We start from the raw sequence: 19,575 nt of genomic DNA on the forward strand, positions 1-19,575 counted from the left end.
ATTGGGTCTAAAACACAAGTTGATGGTTTAGAAGAGACTATTGCTGTTGTTAGTTCAGAGAGATCAACTGGGCAGAAGCCGTCTAAATACAAATCAGGTTCTAAACATACTTCTAAAGCTGCTGTACCTGATGATACATCACTGATAATAGTGGGAAGGACTCCATCAATCTTCTCTCTAATAGAAACGATTTCATTGGTAAAGAAGCTCATGAAATCATCACCGCTGAGAGTTAAAGGAATAACTGGCTCAGCAGAGCTCGGACTCTTAGTCAGACTGGCTACAGTGCTGAAGAGAAACCTGGGATTGTTCTTATTCTCTTCTATCAATGATGAATAATAAGCAGTTCTGAAGGACATCTGAGGGACATCCGAGGGATATCTGAGGGATATCTGAGGGGTATCCGAGTGTCAGGGTGTGTTTTTCAGTTTCCTGCAGTCCTGCTACATGCAGACGCTCCCTGCCTCCTCCCACCCTGCCTCCTCCCCCTGCAGGCAGCGTCTATAAAACCCCTGCAGAGCGAGGACAAACACTTTCCAAGTCAGTCAGACAGACAGACGGTCAGTCGGACGGCCAGCAGGACCCCTTCTCTCTTCTCTGAGCAGCACCTTTCAGGTAAGGCCTCGGCTTCCCTGCTTCTTAGACTCTCTCACCTAACTTCCTGTGTGACTCTGCCCTGTGTTTGCTTTCTGAAAGTGCACCTGTGCACCTAGTCGCGGTTGTGGTGTTGGGTCACGTGACTCGTTCACCTGTAAGCGTTGGGGTCGGTTTGGATCCCAAAGATCAGAAGCTGTGGGAGGTACTGACGGCCGGCTGAAGGTCACAAAGCTGAAATCTGACAAACAGGCAGAGCACAAAGTCCACGAGCCTGGGGAGTGTGTGCTTAGAGAACTTAGAGTGTGTACTTAGAGAACTAAGGCCCCGTCCACACGTAGCCGGGTATCTGCTAAAACGAATATATTTTTCTACGTTTGAACCTGTCCTCCACATGAAAACGCATAAAAACGCATCGTAAACGAATGTTTTTAAAAACTCCGGGCAAAGTGAAGATTTTTGACAACTCCATTTATGCAGCTGTGTGTAGACAGAGATAACCGGAGTTTTGCGTTTTCGAACGTCACAATATGCGCCAAAACAACAACAAATCTGCTTTAAAGTCTAAAGTGCGACCTTTGTTTACTGAAGAAGCATGGATGCCTTGAGAACTGTGGTGGTTATTATTGTGCAGGCGCTGTTTACTGCCTTGATTTTACACGCCCGAGTCGTACTCCCAGAGGAATGGCGTGACAATTTCGCATGTCCCGGTCCTCAGTCCTGTCGCTGTCGGAATTATTACGTCCTCATATCGAGGGGCAGTCCACTGTCAGTGTGCTCAAAAAAGTTGCGTGCACACTTTATTATTTAGCTGACGAGGGCAGATTGCGCTAAACAGCAAATGCATCTGGGTTGTCAAGACAGGTGAAAACGCAGATGTTCGGTTATGTGTGGAAGGTGTTTTTTCGAAAACGAGGTAATGTGGATACAGATTATTTTATAAACGGAGGGGGGGGGATATTCGGTTTTAAAAATACCCGGCTACGTGTGGACATAGCCTTAGAGACCGAATCTCAGGCCCAACAGAGAGAATCAGCCTTTCATGAGCACTTAGAGACCGAATCTCTGAAGTGTGAGCTGCTTCTTATCTCTTCGCAGGTTATTAATACTCCTTTGAATGTGGTTGAAGTGGAGCCTTAAATAACTCCCTCCGTGCACAGGACCAGGTCTTTATTAGTTTGTGGGTTGTCCTGCTTCCAGTGAGCATGTGCTCTCTAACGGGGTAACGGGGTCAGCTTTAGGGAGCCCACGCACCCTTCCACCCCATGTCCAGGTGTTCCAGGTGCTTCAGGTGTTAAAGGTGTGGGTTCCTGACTGAAAACCCAATGTACACACTATGTGCGCAGACAAATGATCCCGTCAAACATGTAGAGCTTCTTCCTGCAGGAAGGATGAAGCCGGGGGGGGCTCTGTAAAGGCCATCAGTGGTTTCAAGTGTTCTGTGAGGGCTCAGCTGTTGTTCTGCTGGCAGCACTGACCCCACAGCAGACGGGACAGCTGGACGCAGCTGCATGGGTGAATGAATAAAGCGGTGAAGTGAGCTGAGTCCTGGGTTCATCCTGCAGCTGTGGGGGATTCAGGGGGGATTCAGGGGGGATTCAGGGGCCAGGCATCGGGGACCATCCCTCTGATATCAGCTCTCAGAGGCTGTGATCGAAACTGCATACTTCTCCTACTACTCCTACTACTCATACTAACTTTAACTTTTTTTAAGTTCCCGGATGCATACTAGATTCTCCTAAATGTTGGGTATGCATCATGAGGTCACTACTCATACTCAAACTACCCAAGATGCAACGTAATGCGACGTCGCCGATCGTCATTTCCTGTCAAAACGGCAGTTTCAAGCTAGCTACAACGAGGGTAGGTTCACTTCCTGTTTTCAAAACAAAAGCACCAATTGTATGGTAATGGCTTTCCCTATGATAAAAGGCAACGGGTATTTTATTTTGTGAAAATAACAGGAAGTGCGTTAGCTCACTGCGGCTAGCTTTAGTAGCGCCGAATTCGTGGGAACAAAATTGTAAACAGCCGGTATTTTGTCAGGTTTTCAACACGTTGGGGATCTAAACGACTACTTTCTCTCCTGAAAATGTTTCAAATGTTGCTAAAGTTTACACAGTTTAGAGCTTAAGGGAAATCAGCTTCAGGCCGGCTGATTTCGGCTCGGGCAGGAGCGAAATGCATTGTGGGTAAACGCTCTATATACTGTCTGATCGATCAGTATGCAGTATGTAGTATGTAGTTTCGAACACAGCCAGAGTCACGGATGCCTCCTGGGTTCATCCTGTAGCTGTGGGCCGGGGACTCAGGGGGGACTCAGGGGGGACTCAGGGGGGACTCAGGGGGATTGAGGGGCCAGGCATCGGGCACCATCCCTCTGATATCAGCTCTCAGAGTCACGGATGCCTTCAAATGTCAGAGACATTAGTGTTCAGGGGTGTGAGCAGCGCTGACCTCCTCACAAAGGTCTGCTGAAAGGTCTGCAGAAAGGTCAGCGGCCTGTTCCACCCCCCCTCTGACAGCAGAGTGGTATCTCCCTGCCACCTGTTGCCCCATTGGCTGTGGGGGAAGTGGGCGGGGCCACCAGGCAGCATGGAGACAACATGGCGTCACACAGGATCTCTGCTGCAGGTCTGACACACACACACACACACACACACACCGCACATATCCACCACACGCACACCAATACACTCACACTCACATTCACATTTACTACACGCACGCTTCTCGTGCACACTTCTCGTGCACGCGCACAGATACACGCGTTCGGAGGGAGAAAAAGGTTTTATTTTTTCAAGGTTACTGTGGGATGACTTTCAGATTTACTGACACGATGAAACTGTCCCCCAGCTTAAGCCTTCAGACCCGGGACAGGGTCCATCTGGGGGGATGGGGTCCATCTGGGGGGACGGGGTCCATCTGGGGGTCCATCTGGGGGTCCATCTGGGGGGACGGGGTTCATCTGGGGTCTGGTCCTGTCTAATTTTCCACACATATTTCCTCCATGTTGTGGTTCTGCTGGTCTCAACCCTGCTTATCTTTGGGATTCTGCACGGAGCTGCTGTGCATGAAATGGCTTGTTTTTTTATTTTATTATTATTATTATTTTGGGCCTTTTATGCCTTCATTAGATGGGACAGTGTAGAGAGACAGGAAGCAGGGGGCAGAGAGAGGGGGAACAACACGCAGCACAGGGCTGTACGATGAAATGGCTTGTTTTGTGTCCTGGATTCACTGTTCCCTCGTGTGTGTCCATCTCCTGTCCTCAGTCAGGATGTCTATCACTAAGATTCACGCCCGTGAGATTCTGGACTCCAGAGGAAACCCCACCGTAGAGGTGGACCTGTGGACGGCCAAAGGTGAGCCCACACATGAGATGCCCACACATCATGAGATGTTCCGCCGTGCCTCGGTCTCGCTCAGAAAGCTGACGTCGCTGTGTTTTCTCAGGTCGCTTTAGGGCCGCCGTCCCCAGCGGAGCGTCCACCGGCGTCCACGAGGCGCTGGAGCTCCGTGACGGAGACAAGACCCGTTACCTGGGCAAAGGTAGGAGGCTGGAGGCGCCGGCTGTAGTACGGCCGCGGTAACAGCTGCTAACATCTGCTAACAGCTGCTAACATCTGCTAACATCTGTTTGTCTGCAGGTACCCTGAAGGCTGTGGAGCACATCAACAAGGACATTACCCCCAAGCTGCTTGAGAAGGTATCAATGATCAATAATTATCGACTACGCTCGGCGGACACTTGTGAAACGCTCGTTTAACCCTCACCTGTCTGTCTCTCACCCGTCTGACTCTCACCTGTCTGACTCTCACCTGTCTGTCTCTCACCTGTCTGTCTCTCACCTGTCTGTCTCTCACCTGTCTGTCTCTCACCTGTCTATCTCTCACCCGTCTGTCTCTCACCTGTCTATCTCTCACCTGTCTGTCTCTCACCTGTCTATCTCTCACCCGTCTGTCTCTCACCTGTCTGTCTCTCACCTGTCTGTCTCTCACCTGTCTGTCTCTCACCTGTCTGTCTCTCACCTGTCTGTCTCTCACCTGTCTGACTCTCACCTGTCTGTCTCTCACCTTTCTGTCTCCAGAATTTCAGCGTTGTCGAGCAGGAGAAGATCGACAAGTTCATGCTGGAGTTGGACGGCACTGAGAACAAATGTAAGGACACACTGTCTGTCTGTCTCACCTGTGTCTCACCTGTCTGTCTCACCTGTCTGTCTCACCTGTCTGTCTCACCTGTCTGTCTCACCTGTCTGTCTCACCTGTGTCTCACCTGTGTCTCATCTGTCTGTCTCACCTGTCTGTCTCACCTGTCTGTCCACCTGTGTCTCACCTGTGTCTCACCTGTGTCTCACCTGTCTGTCTCATCTGTCTGTCTCACCTGTCTGTCTCACCTGTCTGTCCACCTGTCTCTCACCTGTGTCTCACCTGTGTCTCACCTGTCTGTCCACCTGTCTGTCTCACCTGTCTATCTCACCTGTCTATCTCACCTGTCTATCTCACCTGTCTGTCTCACCTGTGTCTCACCTGTCTGTCCACCTGTGTCTCACCTGTCTGTCTCACCTGTGTCTCACCTGTGTCTCACCTGTCTGTCCACCTGTGTCTCACCTGTCTGTCTCACCTGTGTCTCACCTGTGTCTCACCTGTCTGTCTCACCTGTGTCTCACCTGTGTCTCACCTGTCTGTCTCACCTGTGTCTCACCTGTGTCTCACCTGTCTGTCTCACCTGTGTCTCACCTGTCTGTCTCACCTGTGTCTCACCTGTGTCTCACCTGTCTGTCTCACCTGTCTGTCTCACCTGTGTCTCACCTGTCTGTCCACCTGTGTCTCACCTGTCTGTCTCACCTGTCTGTCACCTGTGTCTCACCTGTCTGTCTCACCTGTGTCTCACCTGTGTCTCACCTGTCTGTCTCACCTGTGTCTCACCTGTCTGTCTCACCTGTGTCTCACCTGTGTCTCACCTGTCTGTCTCACCTGTCTGTCTCACCTGTGTCTCACCTGTCTGTCTCACCTGTCTCTCACCTGTGTCTCACCTGTGTCTCACCTGTGTCTCACCTGTCTGTCTCACCTGTGTCTCACCTGTGTCTCACCTGTCTATCTCACCTGTCTGTCTCACCTGTGTCTCACCTGTCTGTCCACCTGTGTCTCACCTGTCTGTCTCACCTGTGTCTCACCTGTGTCTCACCTGTCTGTCTCACCTGTGTCTCATCTGTCTGTCTCACCTGTCTGTCTCACCTGTCTGTCCACCTGTGTCTCACCTGTGTCTCACCTGTCTGTCTCACCTGTCTGTCTCACCTGTCTGTCCACCTGTGTCTCACCTGTGTCTCACCTGTCTGTCTCACCTGTCTGTCTCACCTGTCTGTCCACCTGTGTCTCACCTGTGTCTCACCTGTCTGTCTCACCTGTGTCTCATCTGTCTGTCTCACCTGTGTCTCACCTGTCTGTCTCACCTGTCTGTCTCACCTGTGTCTCACCTGTCTGTCTCACCTGTGTCTCACCTGTGTCTCACCTGTCTGTCTCACCTGTGTCTCATCTGTCTGTCTCACCTGTCTGTCTCACCTGTCTGTCCACCTGTGTCTCACCTGTGTCTCACCTGTCTGTCTCACCTGTCTGTCTCACCTGTCTGTCCACCTGTGTCTCACCTGTGTCTCACCTGTCTGTCTCACCTGTCTGTCTCACCTGTCTGTCCACCTGTGTCTCACCTGTCTCTCTGCAGCTAAGTTCGGGGCTAACGCCATCCTGGGCGTGTCTCTGGCCGTCTGTAAGGCTGGAGCAGCAGAGAAGGGAGTTCCTCTCTACCGCCACATCGCTGACCTCGCTGGACACAAGGACGTCATCCTTCCTGTTCCTGTGAGTGGGCGGGGCTTCGGCTCAGACCAGCACGCCGGTTTGACACTGAAAACCAAATATTTTCTGCCAGCGTTGCACACTTTGCTCCCCCTGAGGCCTCTTCAGCTTCTCCTTTAAAGGGGGACGTCTCTGGGGCCACGGGGCCAAGCCTCGTGGTCATCATGGCGCCGTCAGAGGGAAGCCGCTGAGCCTTTCTACGCACAGCTTCACGTCCCATTCTACATGAGGTCACAGATATTTAAACATTACATTACATTACGGTCATTCTGCAGACGCTTTTATCCAAAAGCAACTTACAATTAGAAAAGAAAAGAAAAGAAACTAGGCTGAAACTAGGCTGATGGTCAGCCTAGATGGTGTGTTCCACATCGGTGGGCAAAAGAACTTCAGCTCACAAGAAATCATAAGTGCATTTCCTTCCAAAACCAAACAGCGAAGAGCAGAACTAGTGCCAGAGTAACATCTTTTGGCAAAAGTCGGCGCACGTTCGTTTAGTTTTTAACGTGTTCAGCTGAAGGTGGGACTCCTGGCGCCGCTGTACGAGCTGATCCATCACCGGTGATGGCATAGCTCGGTCCGGTAGAGTCTGCAGTTGTGGCGAGCCGGTGAAAACTCTACTGTTCCCCTTCTGTCCTGAAAGGTTGACGTTGATGTCTCTGTTCTCTGTCTTCAGGCCTTTAACGTGATCAACGGTGGCAGCCACGCTGGCAACAAGCTGGCCATGCAGGAGTTCATGATTCTGCCCGTCGGAGCGGCCAACTTCCACGAGGCCATGAGGATCGGAGCCGAGGTGCGTCCGGCCGGCGTCCTTCAGCAGGGACATCTCTGTCCGACGGCCTCCTCTAACTGTCTGTGTGTGTTCAGGTCTACCACAACCTGAAGAACGTCATCAAGGCCAAGTACGGCAAGGACGCCACCAACGTGGGAGACGAGGGCGGCTTCGCCCCCAACATCCTGGAGAACAACGAGGGTGAGGCCGTCTGTTGTTCAACGTCTCGGTCGGCGGGAGTTTGATCCCGTCGCACCGGCGGATCGATGCTCGTCCGTTCTGCGGTTACGTTGTGGTGTAATGGACGTAGTTGCTCTCTCTCCTCGTCGTTTGTCTCCGCAGCTCTTGAGCTGCTGAAGTCGGCCATCGAGAAGGCCGGTTACCCCGACAAGATCATCATCGGCATGGACGTCGCCGCCTCCGAGTTCTTCCGCAGCGGCAAATACGACCTGGACTTCAAGTCCCCCGACGACCCGGCGAGACACATCAGCGGAGAGAAGCTGGGAGACCTGTACCGCAGCTTCATCAAGGGTTACCCCGGTAACGCCACCCCCACAGCATGGAAATACCTGCACAGTCATGAGGGGGGGGGGGGGGCTAGGCTGAAACTAGGCTGAAATTAGGCTGAAACTAGGCTGAAACTAGGCTGAAACTAGGCTGAAATTAGGCTGAAATTAGCATGAAACTAGGCTGAAACTAGGCTGAAACTAGGCTGAAATTAGGCTGAAATTAGCATGAAACTAGGCTGAAACTAGGCTGAAACTAGGCTGAAACTAGGCTGAAATTAGGCTGAAATTAGGCTGAAATAAGCATGAAACTAGGCTGAAACTAGGCTGAAACTAGGCTGAAACTAGGCTGAAACTAGGCTGAAATTAGGCTGAAATTAGCATGAAACTAGGCTGAAACTAGGCTGAAACTAGGCTGAAACTAGGCTGAAACTAGCATGAAATTAGGCTGAAACTAGGCTGAAACTAGGCTGAAACTAGGCTGAAACTAGGCTGAAATTAGGCTGAAACTAGGCTGAAACTAGGCTGAAATTAGGCTGAAATTAGGCTGAAATTAGCATGAAACTAGGCTGAAACTAGGCTGAAACTAGGCTGAAACTAGGCTGAAACTAGGCTGAAATTAGGCTGAAATTAGGCTGTAACTAGGCTGAAACTAGGCTGAAATTAGGCTGAAATTAGGCTGTAACTAGGCTGAAACTAGGCTGAAATTAGGCTGAAATTAGGCTGTAACTAGGCTGAAACTAGGCTGAAACTAGGCTGAAATTAGGCTGAAATTAGGCTGAAACTAGGCTGAAACTAGGCTGAAATTAGGCTGTAACTAGGCTGAAACTAGACTGAAATTAGGCTGAAATTAGGCTGTAACTAGGCTGAAACTAGGCTGAAACTAGGCTGAAATTAGGCTGAAATTAGGCTGAAACTAGGCTGAAACTAGGCTGAAATTAGGCTGAAACTAGGCTGAAATTAGGCTGAAACTAGGCTGAAATTAGGCTGAAACTAGGCTGAAACTAGGCTGAAACTAGGCCGAAATTAGGCTGAAATTAGGCTGAAACTAGGCTGAAACTAGGCTGAAACTAGGCTGAAACTAGGCTGAAATTAGCATGAAACTAGGCTGAAATTAGGCTGAAACTAGGCTGAAACTAGGCTGAAATTAGCATGAAACTAGGCTGAAACTAGGCTGAAACTAGGCTGAAACTAGCATGAAATTAGGCTGAAACTAGGCTGAAACTAGGCTGAAACTAGGCTGAAATTAGGCTGAAATTAGGCTGTAACTAGGCTGAAACTAGGCTGAAACTAGGCTGAAATTAGGCTGAAATTAGCATGAAACTAGGCTGAAACTAGGCTGAAACTAGGCTGAAACTAGGCTGAAATTAGGCTGAAATTAGCATGAAACTAGGCTGAAACTAGGCTGAAACTAGGCTGAAACTAGGCTGAAACTAGCATGAAATTAGGCTGAAACTAGGCTGAAACTAGGCTGAAACTAGGCTGAAACTAGGCTGAAATTAGGCTGAAACTAGGCTGAAACTAGGCTGAAATTAGGCTGAAATTAGCATGAAACTAGGCTGAAACTAGGCTGAAACTAGGCTGAAACTAGGCTGAAACTAGGCTGAAATTAGGCTGAAATTAGGCTGTAACTAGGCTGAAACTAGGCTGAAATTAGGCTGAAATTAGGCTGTAACTAGGCTGAAACTAGGCTGAAATTAGGCTGAAATTAGGCTGTAACTAGGCTGAAACTAGGCTGAAACTAGGCTGAAATTAGGCTGAAATTAGCATGAAACTAGGCTGAAACTAGGCTGAAACTAGGCTGAAACTAGGCTGAAACTAGGCTGAAATTAGGCTGAAATTAGGCTGAAACTAGGCTGAAACTAGGCTGAAATTAGGCTGTAACTAGGCTGAAACTAGGCTGAAATTAGGCTGAAATTAGGCTGTAACTAGGCTGAAACTAGGCTGAAACTACGCTGAAATTAGGCTGAAATTAGGCTGAAACTAGGCTGAAACTAGGCTGAAACTAGGCTGAAATTAGGCTGAAATTAGGCTGAAACTAGGCTGAAATTAGGCTGAAATTAGGCTGTAACTAGGCTGAAACTAGGCTGAAACTAGGCTGAAATTAGCATGAAACTAGGCTGAAACTAGGCTGAAACTAGGCTGAAACTAGGCTGAAATTAGGCTGAAATTAGGCTGAAACTAGGCTGAAATTAGGCTGAAACTAGGCTGAAACTAGGCTGAAACTAGGCTGAAATTAGGCTGAAAATAGGCTGAAACTAGGCTGAAACTAGGCTGAAACTAGGCTGTAACTAGGCTGAAACTAGGCTGAAACTAGGCTGAAACTAGGCTGAAATTAGCATGAAACTAGGCTGAAACTAGGCTGAAATTAGCATGAAACTAGGCTGAAACTAGGCTGAAATTAGGCTGAAACTAGGCTGAAACTAGGCTGAAACTAGGCTGAAACTAGGCTGAAATTAGCATGAAACTAGGCTGAAACTAGGCTGAAATTAGGCTGTAACTAGGCTGAAACTAGGCTGTAACTAGGCTGAAACTAGGCTGAAACTAGGCTGAAACTAGGCTGAAACTAGGCTGAAACTAGGCTGAAACTAGGCTGAAATTAGCATGAAACTAGGCTGAAACTAGGCTGAAACTAGCATGAAATTAGGCTGAAACTAGGCTGTAACTAGGCTGAAACTAGGCTGAAACTAGGCTGAAACTAGGCTGAAATTAGCATGAAACTAGGCTGAAACTAGGCTGAAACTAGCATGAAATTAGGCTGAAACTAGGCTGAAACTAGGCTGAAATTAGGCTGAAACTAGGCTGAAACTAGGCTGAAATTAGGCTGTAACTAGGCTGAAACTAGGCTGAAACTAGGCTGAAACTAGGCTGAAACTAGGCTGAAATTAGGCTGAAAATAGGCTGAAACATTAGGCTGAAACTAGGCTGAAACTAGGCTGAAACTAGGCTGAAACTAGGCTGAAACTAGGCTGAAATTAGTATGAAACTAGGCTGAAACTAGGCTGAAACTAGGCTGAAACTAGGCTGAAATTAGGCTGTAACTAGGCTGAAACTAGGCTGAAATTAGGCTGAAATTAGGCTGTAACTAGGCTGTAACTAGGCTGAAACTAGGCTGAAACTAGGCTGAAATTAGGCTGAAATTAGGCTGAAACTAGGCTGAAACTAGGCTGAAACTAGGCTGAAATTAGGCTGAAATTAGGCTGAAACTAGGCTGAAATTAGGCTGAAATTAGGCTGTAACTAGGCTGAAACTAGGCTGAAACTAGGCTGAAATTAGCATGAAACTAGGCTGAAACTAGGCTGAAACTAGGCTGAAACTAGGCTGAAACTAGGCTGAAATTAGGCTGAAATTAGGCTGAAACTAGGCTGAAATTAGGCTGAAACTAGGCTGAAACTAGGCTGAAACTAGGCTGAAATTAGGCTGAAAATAGGCTGAAACTAGGCTGAAACTAGGCTGAAACTAGGCTGTAACTAGGCTGAAATTAGGCTGAAATTAGCATGAAACTAGGCTGAAACTAGGCTGAAACTAGGCTGAAATTAGGCTGAAATTAGCATGAAACTAGGCTGAAACTAGGCTGAAACTAGGCTGAAACTAGGCTGAAAATAGGCTGAAACTAGGCTGAAACTAGGCTGAAACTAGGCTGAAACTAGGCTGAAATTAGGCTGAAATTAGCATGAAACTAGGCTGAAACTAGGCTGAAACTAGGCTGAAATTAGGCTGAAATTAGCATGAAACTAGGCTGAAACTAGGCTGAAACTAGGCTGAAACTAGGCTGAAATTAGGCTGAAATTAGGCTGAAATAAGCATGAAACTAGGCTGAAACTAGGCTGAAACTAGGCTGAAACTAGGCTGAAACTAGGCTGAAATTAGGCTGAAATTAGCATGAAACTAGGCTGAAACTAGGCTGAAACTAGGCTGAAACTAGGCTGAAACTAGCATGAAATTAGGCTGAAACTAGGCTGAAACTAGGCTGAAACTAGGCTGAAACTAGGCTGAAATTAGGCTGAAACTAGGCTGAAACTAGGCTGAAATTAGGCTGAAATTAGGCTGAAATTAGCATGAAACTAGGCTGAAACTAGGCTGAAACTAGGCTGAAACTAGGCTGAAACTAGGCTGAAATTAGGCTGAAATTAGGCTGTAACTAGGCTGAAACTAGGCTGAAATTAGGCTGAAATTAGGCTGTAACTAGGCTGAAACTAGGCTGAAATTAGGCTGAAATTAGGCTGTAACTAGGCTGAAACTAGGCTGAAACTAGGCTGAAATTAGGCTGAAATTAGGCTGAAACTAGGCTGAAACTAGGCTGAAATTAGGCTGTAACTAGGCTGAAACTAGACTGAAATTAGGCTGAAATTAGGCTGTAACTAGGCTGAAACTAGGCTGAAACTAGGCTGAAATTAGGCTGAAATTAGGCTGAAACTAGGCTGAAACTAGGCTGAAATTAGGCTGAAACTAGGCTGAAATTAGGCTGAAACTAGGCTGAAATTAGGCTGAAACTAGGCTGAAACTAGGCTGAAACTAGGCCGAAATTAGGCTGAAATTAGGCTGAAACTAGGCTGAAACTAGGCTGAAACTAGGCTGAAACTAGGCTGAAATTAGCATGAAACTAGGCTGAAATTAGGCTGAAACTAGGCTGAAACTAGGCTGAAATTAGCATGAAACTAGGCTGAAACTAGGCTGAAACTAGGCTGAAACTAGCATGAATTAGGCTGAAACTAGGCTGAAACTAGGCTGAAACTAGGCTGAAATTAGGCTGAAATTAGGCTGTAACTAGGCTGAAACTAGGCTGAAACTAGGCTGAAATTAGGCTGAAATTAGCATGAAACTAGGCTGAAACTAGGCTGAAACTAGGCTGAAACTAGGCTGAAATTAGGCTGAAATTAGCATGAAACTAGGCTGAAACTAGGCTGAAACTAGGCTGAAACTAGGCTGAAACTAGCATGAAATTAGGCTGAAACTAGGCTGAAACTAGGCTGAAACTAGGCTGAAACTAGGCTGAAATTAGGCTGAAACTAGGCTGAAACTAGGCTGAAATTAGGCTGAAATTAGGCTGAAATTAGCATGAAACTAGGCTGAAACTAGGCTGAAACTAGGCTGAAACTAGGCTGAAACTAGGCTGAAATTAGGCTGAAATTAGGCTGTAACTAGGCTGAAACTAGGCTGAAATTAGGCTGAAATTAGGCTGTAACTAGGCTGAAACTAGGCTGAAATTAGGCTGAAATTAGGCTGTAACTAGGCTGAAACTAGGCTGAAACTAGGCTGAAATTAGGCTGAAATTAGCATGAAACTAGGCTGAAACTAGGCTGAAACTAGGCTGAAACTAGGCTGAAACTAGGCTGAAATTAGGCTGAAATTAGGCTGAAACTAGGCTGAAACTAGGCTGAAATTAGGCTGTAACTAGGCTGAAACTAGGCTGAAATTAGGCTGAAATTAGGCTGTAACTAGGCTGAAACTAGGCTGAAACTACGCTGAAATTAGGCTGAAATTAGCTGAAACTAGGCTGAAACTAGGCTGAAACTAGGCTGAAATTAGGCTGAAATTAGGCTGAAACTAGGCTGAAATTAGGCTGAAATTAGGCTGTAACTAGGCTGAAACTAGGCTGAAACTAGGCTGAAATTAGCATGAAACTAGGCTGAAACTAGGCTGAAACTAGGCTGAAACTAGGCTGAAACTAGGCTGAAATTAGGCTGAAATTAGGCTGAAACTAGGCTGAAATTAGGCTGAAACTAGGCTGAAACTAGGCTGAAACTAGGCTGAAATTAGGCTGAAAATAGGCTGAAACTAGGCTGAAACTAGGCTGAAACTAGGCTGTAACTAGGCTGAAACTAGGCTGAAACTAGGCTGAAACTAGGCTGAAATTAGCATGAAACTAGGCTGAAACTAGGCTGAAATTAGGCTGAAACTAGGCTGAAACTAGGCTGAAACTAGGCTGAAACTAGGCTGAAATTAGCATGAAACTAGGCTGAAACTAGGCTGAAATTAGGCTGTAACTAGGCTGAAACTAGGCTGTAACTAGGCTGAAACTAGGCTGAAACTAGGCTGAAACTAGGCTGAAACTAGGCTGAAACTAGGCTGAAACTAGGCTGAAATTAGCATGAAACTAGGCTGAAACTAGGCTGAAACTAGCATGAAATTAGGCTGAAACTAGGCTGTAACTAGGCTGAAACTAGGCTGAAACTAGGCTGAAACTAGGCTGAAATTAGCATGAAACTAGGCTGAAACTAGGCTGAAACTAGCATGAAATTAGGCTGAAACTAGGCTGAAACTAGGCTGAAATTAGGCTGAAACTAGGCTGAAACTAGGCTGAAATTAGGCTGTAACTAGGCTGAAACTAGGCTGAAACTAGGCTGAAACTAGGCTGAAACTAGGCTGAAATTAGGCTGAAAATAGGCTGAAACATTAGGCTGAAACTAGGCTGAAACTAGGCTGAAACTAGGCTGAAAATAGGCTGAAACTAGGCTGAAATTAGTATGAAACTAGGCTGAAACTAGGCTGAAACTAGGCTGAAACTAGGCTGAAATTAGGCTGTAACTAGGCTGAAACTAGGCTGAAATTAGGCTGAAATTAGGCTGTAACTAGGCTGAAACTAGGCTGAAACTAGGCTGAAATTAGGCTGAAATTAGGCTGAAACTAGGCTGAAACTAGGCTGAAACTAGGCTGAAATTAGGCTGAAATTAGGCTGAAACTAGGCTGAAATTAGGCTGAAATTAGGCTGTAACTAGGCTGAAACTAGGCTGAAACTAGGCTGAAATTAGCATGAAACTAGGCTGAAACTAGGCTGAAACTAGGCTGAAACTAGGCTGAAACTAGGCTGAAATTAGGCTGAAATTAGGCTGAAACTAGGCTGAAATTAGGCTGAAACTAGGCTGAAACTAGGCTGAAACTAGGCTGAAATTAGGCTGAAAATAGGCTGAAACTAGGCTGAAACTAGGCTGAAACTAGGCTGTAACTAGGCTGAAACTAGGCTGAAACTAGGCTGAAACTAGGCTGAAATTAGCATGAAACTAGGCTGAAACTAGGCTGTAACTAGGCTGAAACTAGGCTGAAACTAGGCTGAAACTAGGCTGAAACTAGGCTGAAACTAGGCTGAAATTAGCATGAAACTAGGCTGAAACTAGGCTGAAATTAGGCTGTAACTAGGCTGAAACTAGGCTGTAACTAGGCTGAAACTAGGCTGAAACTAGGCTGAAACTAGGCTGAAACTAGGCTGTAACTAGGCTGAAACTAGGCTGTAACTAGGCTGAAACTAGGCTGAAACTAGGCTGAAATTAGCATGAAACTAGGCTGAAACTAGGCTGAAACTAGCATGAAATTAGGCTGAAACTAGGCTGTAACTAGGCTGAAACTAGGCTGAAACTAGGCTGAAACTAGGCTGAAACTAGGCTGAAACTAGGCTGAAACTAGCATGAAATTAGGCTGAAACTAGGCTGAAACTAGGCTGAAATTAGGCTGAAACTAGGCTGAAACTAGGCTGAAATTAGGCTGTAACTAGCATGAAACTAGGCTGAAACTAGGCGTCCTCCAGCCTGTAGGGGTCAGCGCCACACTTTCCGCTCTCTCTAACGTCCGTCTCTGTTTGCAGTCCAGTCCATCGAGGATCCGTTCGATCAGGACGACTGGGAGCAGTGGGCCAAGTTCACCGCCTCCACGGACATCCAGGTGAGACGGCGCGGGTCAGAGGTGACGTCAGAGGTGACGTCAGAGGTGAGGTCAGCGGCGAGGTCACAGGGACTGACGAGTCTGTTTCAACCAATCAGGTCGTAGGAGATGACCTGACAGTGACCAACCCGAAGAGGATCCAGCAGGCGGTTGAGAAGAAGGCCTGCAACTGCCTGCTGCTCAAGGTCAACCAGATCGGCTCCGTCACCGAGTCCATAAAGGCGTAAGACACCTGCCTCCACCCGTCTGCCGGGCGGACGTTTGTTTGTTTGTGTGTGTGTTTGTTTGTTTGTTTGTTTATGGCAGCAAACATCACCCCTCTCCTCCTCCCTGTTGGTGTCTCAGGTGTAAGCTGGCTCAGAGCAGCGGTTGGGGCGTGATGGTCAGCCATCGCTCCGGAGAGACCGAGGACACCTTCATCTCTGACCTGGTGGTCGGACTGTGCACCGGACAGGTAGGAAGGGGGCGGGGTTACAGGTGACAGGTAGGAAGGGGCGGGGCTACAGGTGACAGGTAGGAAGGGGCGGGGCTACAGGTGACAGGTGGGAAGGGGGCGGGGTTACAGGTGAGAGGTGGGGGAGGGGCATCTCTGACCTGGTGGTCGGACTGTGCACCGGACAGGTAGGAAGGGGGCGGGGTTACAGGTGACAGGTGGGAAGGGGCGGGGCTACAGGTGACAGGTGGGAAGGGGCGGGGCTACAGGTGACAGGTGGGAAGGGGGCGGGGTTACAGGTGAGAGGTGGGGGAGGGGCATCTCTGACCTGGTGGTCGGACTGTGCACCGGACAGGTAGGAAGGGGGCGGGGCTACAGGTGACAGGTGGGAAGGGGGCGGGGTTACAGGTGACAGGTGGGGGAGGGGGAGGGGTTACAGGTGACAGGTGGGGGAGTGGCATTTCTGACCTGGTGGTCGGACTGTGCACCGGATAGGTAGGAAGGGGGCGGGGCTACAGGGGTTACAGGCTGAAATTAGGCTGAAATCAGGCTGAAACATTAGGCTGAAACTAGGCTGAAATCAGGCTGAAACTAGGCTGAAATTAGGCTGAAACATTAGGCTGAAATCAGGCTGAAACATTAGGCTGAAACTAGGCTGAAATCAGGCTGAAACTAGGCTGAAATTAGGCTGAAACATTAGGCTGGAATTAGGCTGGAACTAGGCTGAAACATTTGGATGAAACATTAGGCTGAAATTAGGCTGAAATCAGGCTGAAACTAGGCTGAAATTAGGCTGAAATCAGGCTGAAACATTAGGCTGAAACTAGGCTGAAACTAGGCTGAAACATTAGGCTGAAACTAGGCTGAAACTAGGCTGAAACTAGGCTGAAACATTAGGCTGAAACTAGGCTGAAACTAGGCTGAAACTAGGCTGAAATCAGGCTGAAACTAGACTGAAATTAGGCTGAAATCAGGCTGAAACATTAGGCTGAAATTAGGCTGGAACTAGGCTGAAACTAGGCTGAAACTAGGCTGAAATCAGGCTGAAACTAGGCTGAAACATTAGGCTGAAACTAGGCTGAAATCAGGCTGAAATCAGGCTGAAATCAGGCTGAAACATTAGGCTGAAATTAGGCTGAAATCAGGCTGAAACATTAGGCTGAAATTAGGCTGGAACTAGGCTGAAATTAGGCTGAAATTAGGCTGAAACTAGGCTGAAACTAGGCTGAAACTAGGCTGAAACATTAGGCTGAAACTAGGCTGAAACTGGTAGGGGAGGGGCATCTCTGATCTGGTGGTCGGACTGTGCACCGTACAGGTGGGAAGGGGGCGGGGTTACAGGTGACAGGTGGATGAGAGGCTCCACCCCCACCTGCCGGTTGGAGCTGAACGTTAGCCTGATGCCATCTGACTTTGTCTTTCTCTGCCAGATCAAGACCGGCGCCCCCTGCAGGTCAGAGCGTCTGGCCAAGTACAACCAGCTGATGAGGTGAGAACTTCCTGTCTCTTTCAAAGTAAAAGCCTTTGAGTTTCACAGTAAAAGCCCAGCTAACCTCGGCCGTCCCGCAGGATCGAGGAGGAGCTCGGAGACAAGGCCAAGTTTGCCGGAAAAGACTACCGCCACCCCAAGGTCAACTAAAGCTCCGCCTTCCCTCCTGTCTGCCACCGTGGCACCTGACTGACCCCGATGACCCCTGAAGGCCCCCCCAGCAGGGGGCGGGACATCGGAGGCCACGGTGGGCCTTCCCAGCTGTGATTCCATTAATGTTTTCTATAAAAACAAAGTGAATAAACAGTGAAGAATGAAACCAGTTTGATTGCTCATTAATATCGGGTCTCAACTCTCGTGTCAAACTATGATTTTGGAACATTTTTGGGGGTCCTTGAACACAACACTGGGTGCAACTAGGCTGAAATTAGGTTGAAATTAGGCTGAAATTAGGCTGAAACTAGGCTGTAACTAGGCTGAAATTAGGCTGAAACTAGGCTGAAACTAGGCTGAAACTAGGCTGAAACTAGGCTGAAATTAGGCTGAAATTAGGCTGAAACTAGGCTGAAACTAGGCTGTAACTAGGCTGAAATTAGGCTGAAACTAGACTGAAATTAAGCTGAAACTAGGCTGAAATTAGGCTGAAATTAGGCTGAAACTAGGCTGAAATTAGGCTGAAATTAAGCTGAAACTAGGCTGAAATTAGGCTGAAATTAGGCTGAAACTAGGCTGAAATTAGGCTGAAACTAGGCTGACACTAGGCTGAAATTAGGCTGAAATTAGGCTGAAACTAGACTGAAATTAAGCTGAAACTAGGCTGAAATTAGGCTGAAATTAGGCTGAAACTAGGCTGAAATTAAGCTGAAACTAGGCTGACACTAGGCTGAAATTAGGCTGAAATTAGGCTGAAACTAGACTGAAATTAAGCTGAAACTAGGCTGAAATTAGGCTGAAATTAGGCTGAAACTAGGCTGAAATTAGGCTGAAACTAGGCTGACACTAGGCTGAAATTAGGCTGAAATTAGGCTGAAACTAGGCTGAAATTAGGCTGAAATTAGGCTGAAATTAAGCTGAAACTAGGCTGAAACTAGGCTGAAACTAGGCTGAAACTAGGCTGAAACTAGGCTGAAATTAAGCTGAAACTAGGCTGAAACTAGGCTGAAACTAGGCTGAAATTAAGCTGAAACTAGGCTGAAATTAGGCTGAAATTAGGCTGAAATTAAGCTGAAACTAGGCTGAAATTAGGCTGAAATTAGGCTGAAACTAGGCTGAAATTAAGCTGAAACTAGGCTGAAATTAGGCTGAAATTAAGCTGAAACTAGGCTGAAATTAGGCTGTAACTAGGCTGAAACTAGGCTGAAACTAGGCTGAAATTAGGCTGAAATTAGGCTGAAATTAAGCTGAAACTAGGCTGAAATTAGGCTGAAATTAGGCTGAAACATTAGGCTGAAACTAGGCTGAAACTAGGCTGAAACATTAGGCTGAAATTAGGCTGAAACTAGGCTGAAATTAGGCTGAAATTAGGCTGAAACATTAGGCTGAAACTAGGCTGAAACTAGGCTGAAACATTAGGCTGAAATTAGGCTGAAACTAGGCTGAAATTAAGCTGAAACATTAGGCTGAAACTAGGCTGAAACTAGGCTGACACTAGGCTGAGCGAACACGGCGCTTCTCATGTCCACACACACACACACGTGCACGCCATTCTGACGTCAATGCTGATTGGCTGGGGAGTCTGAGCTGCACGCCGCCCGTTGCCTGGCAACAGGCGTGTGGGAGCCCGACTCGGACTGTGACTTCTCAGATTTACCTGAGATTAATAGAAGGTGAAGCGTGACCGGCGTTTTTTTATTCCCGCTGGAGCTGTGTGAACGTCTCCAGGAAACCTCTGACACTTTGGTTTGGTTCACATGCACACGCACGTGCACACGCACGTGTTGTTGTTGTTTCTCTGTGATCAGGTGATTGATGACCTGTTATCCCGTGAGTGCGTTTTATGTCCAGCTGATGACGTCGAGCGCTGAATGGGGGGCGGAGTTTCTCTGACAAGGACAAAGCTGATGGGGGGTCATTAAACTCTCACATGCACACACTCACATGCACACACACACACACACACACACACACACACACACATACACGCACACACACACCTATCCTTCGCACCATGTGAACCTCTGTAGCCCCGCCCCCTTCCACAGGAAATAGCTGCCCACACAACGCGGTCTCCGTGGCGACGGTTTACGAGCAGGTCAGGGGTCACGAGCAGATGGCGA

The 19,575-nt window shown here is 47.7% G+C and overlaps 1 protein-coding gene across 1 annotated transcript; it reads left to right on the plus strand.

The window, feature by feature from the left end:
* Nucleotides 1-505: 505 nt before the first annotated feature.
* On the plus strand, nt 506-17,618 carry eno3 (enolase 3, (beta, muscle)). The gene is made up of 14 exons (XM_075450651.1): nt 506-615; nt 3,870-3,959; nt 4,051-4,146; nt 4,245-4,303; nt 4,685-4,754; nt 6,313-6,446; nt 7,120-7,236; nt 7,311-7,416; nt 7,558-7,755; nt 15,301-15,377; nt 15,476-15,600; nt 15,723-15,831; nt 17,241-17,299; nt 17,380-17,618. The coding sequence occupies exons 2-14, from the start codon at nt 3,875-3,877 to the stop codon at nt 17,447-17,449; spliced, it is 1,305 nt and encodes a 434-aa protein (XP_075306766.1). The 5' UTR covers nt 506-615; nt 3,870-3,874; the 3' UTR covers nt 17,450-17,618.
* The last annotated feature ends 1,957 nt before the right edge of the window (nt 17,619-19,575 follow it).

Source organism: Odontesthes bonariensis, chromosome 19 (assembly GCF_027942865.1).
Source record: "Odontesthes bonariensis isolate fOdoBon6 chromosome 19, fOdoBon6.hap1, whole genome shotgun sequence".
Taxonomy (NCBI): domain Eukaryota; kingdom Metazoa; phylum Chordata; class Actinopteri; order Atheriniformes; family Atherinopsidae; genus Odontesthes; species Odontesthes bonariensis.

Bases quoted from the DNA above. Each gene is read 5' to 3' on its own strand.
- eno3 (XM_075450651.1), top strand. From the start codon at position 3,875: ATGTCTATCACTAAGATTCACGCCCGTGAGATTCTGGACTCCAGAGGA. The intron at 4,304-4,684 runs GTATCAATGATC...TTCTGTCTCCAG, and splicing joins CCCCCAAGCTGCTTGAGAAG to AATTTCAGCGTTGTCGAGCA. The intron at 7,756-15,300 runs GTAACGCCACCC...CTCTGTTTGCAG, and splicing joins CTTCATCAAGGGTTACCCCG to TCCAGTCCATCGAGGATCCG.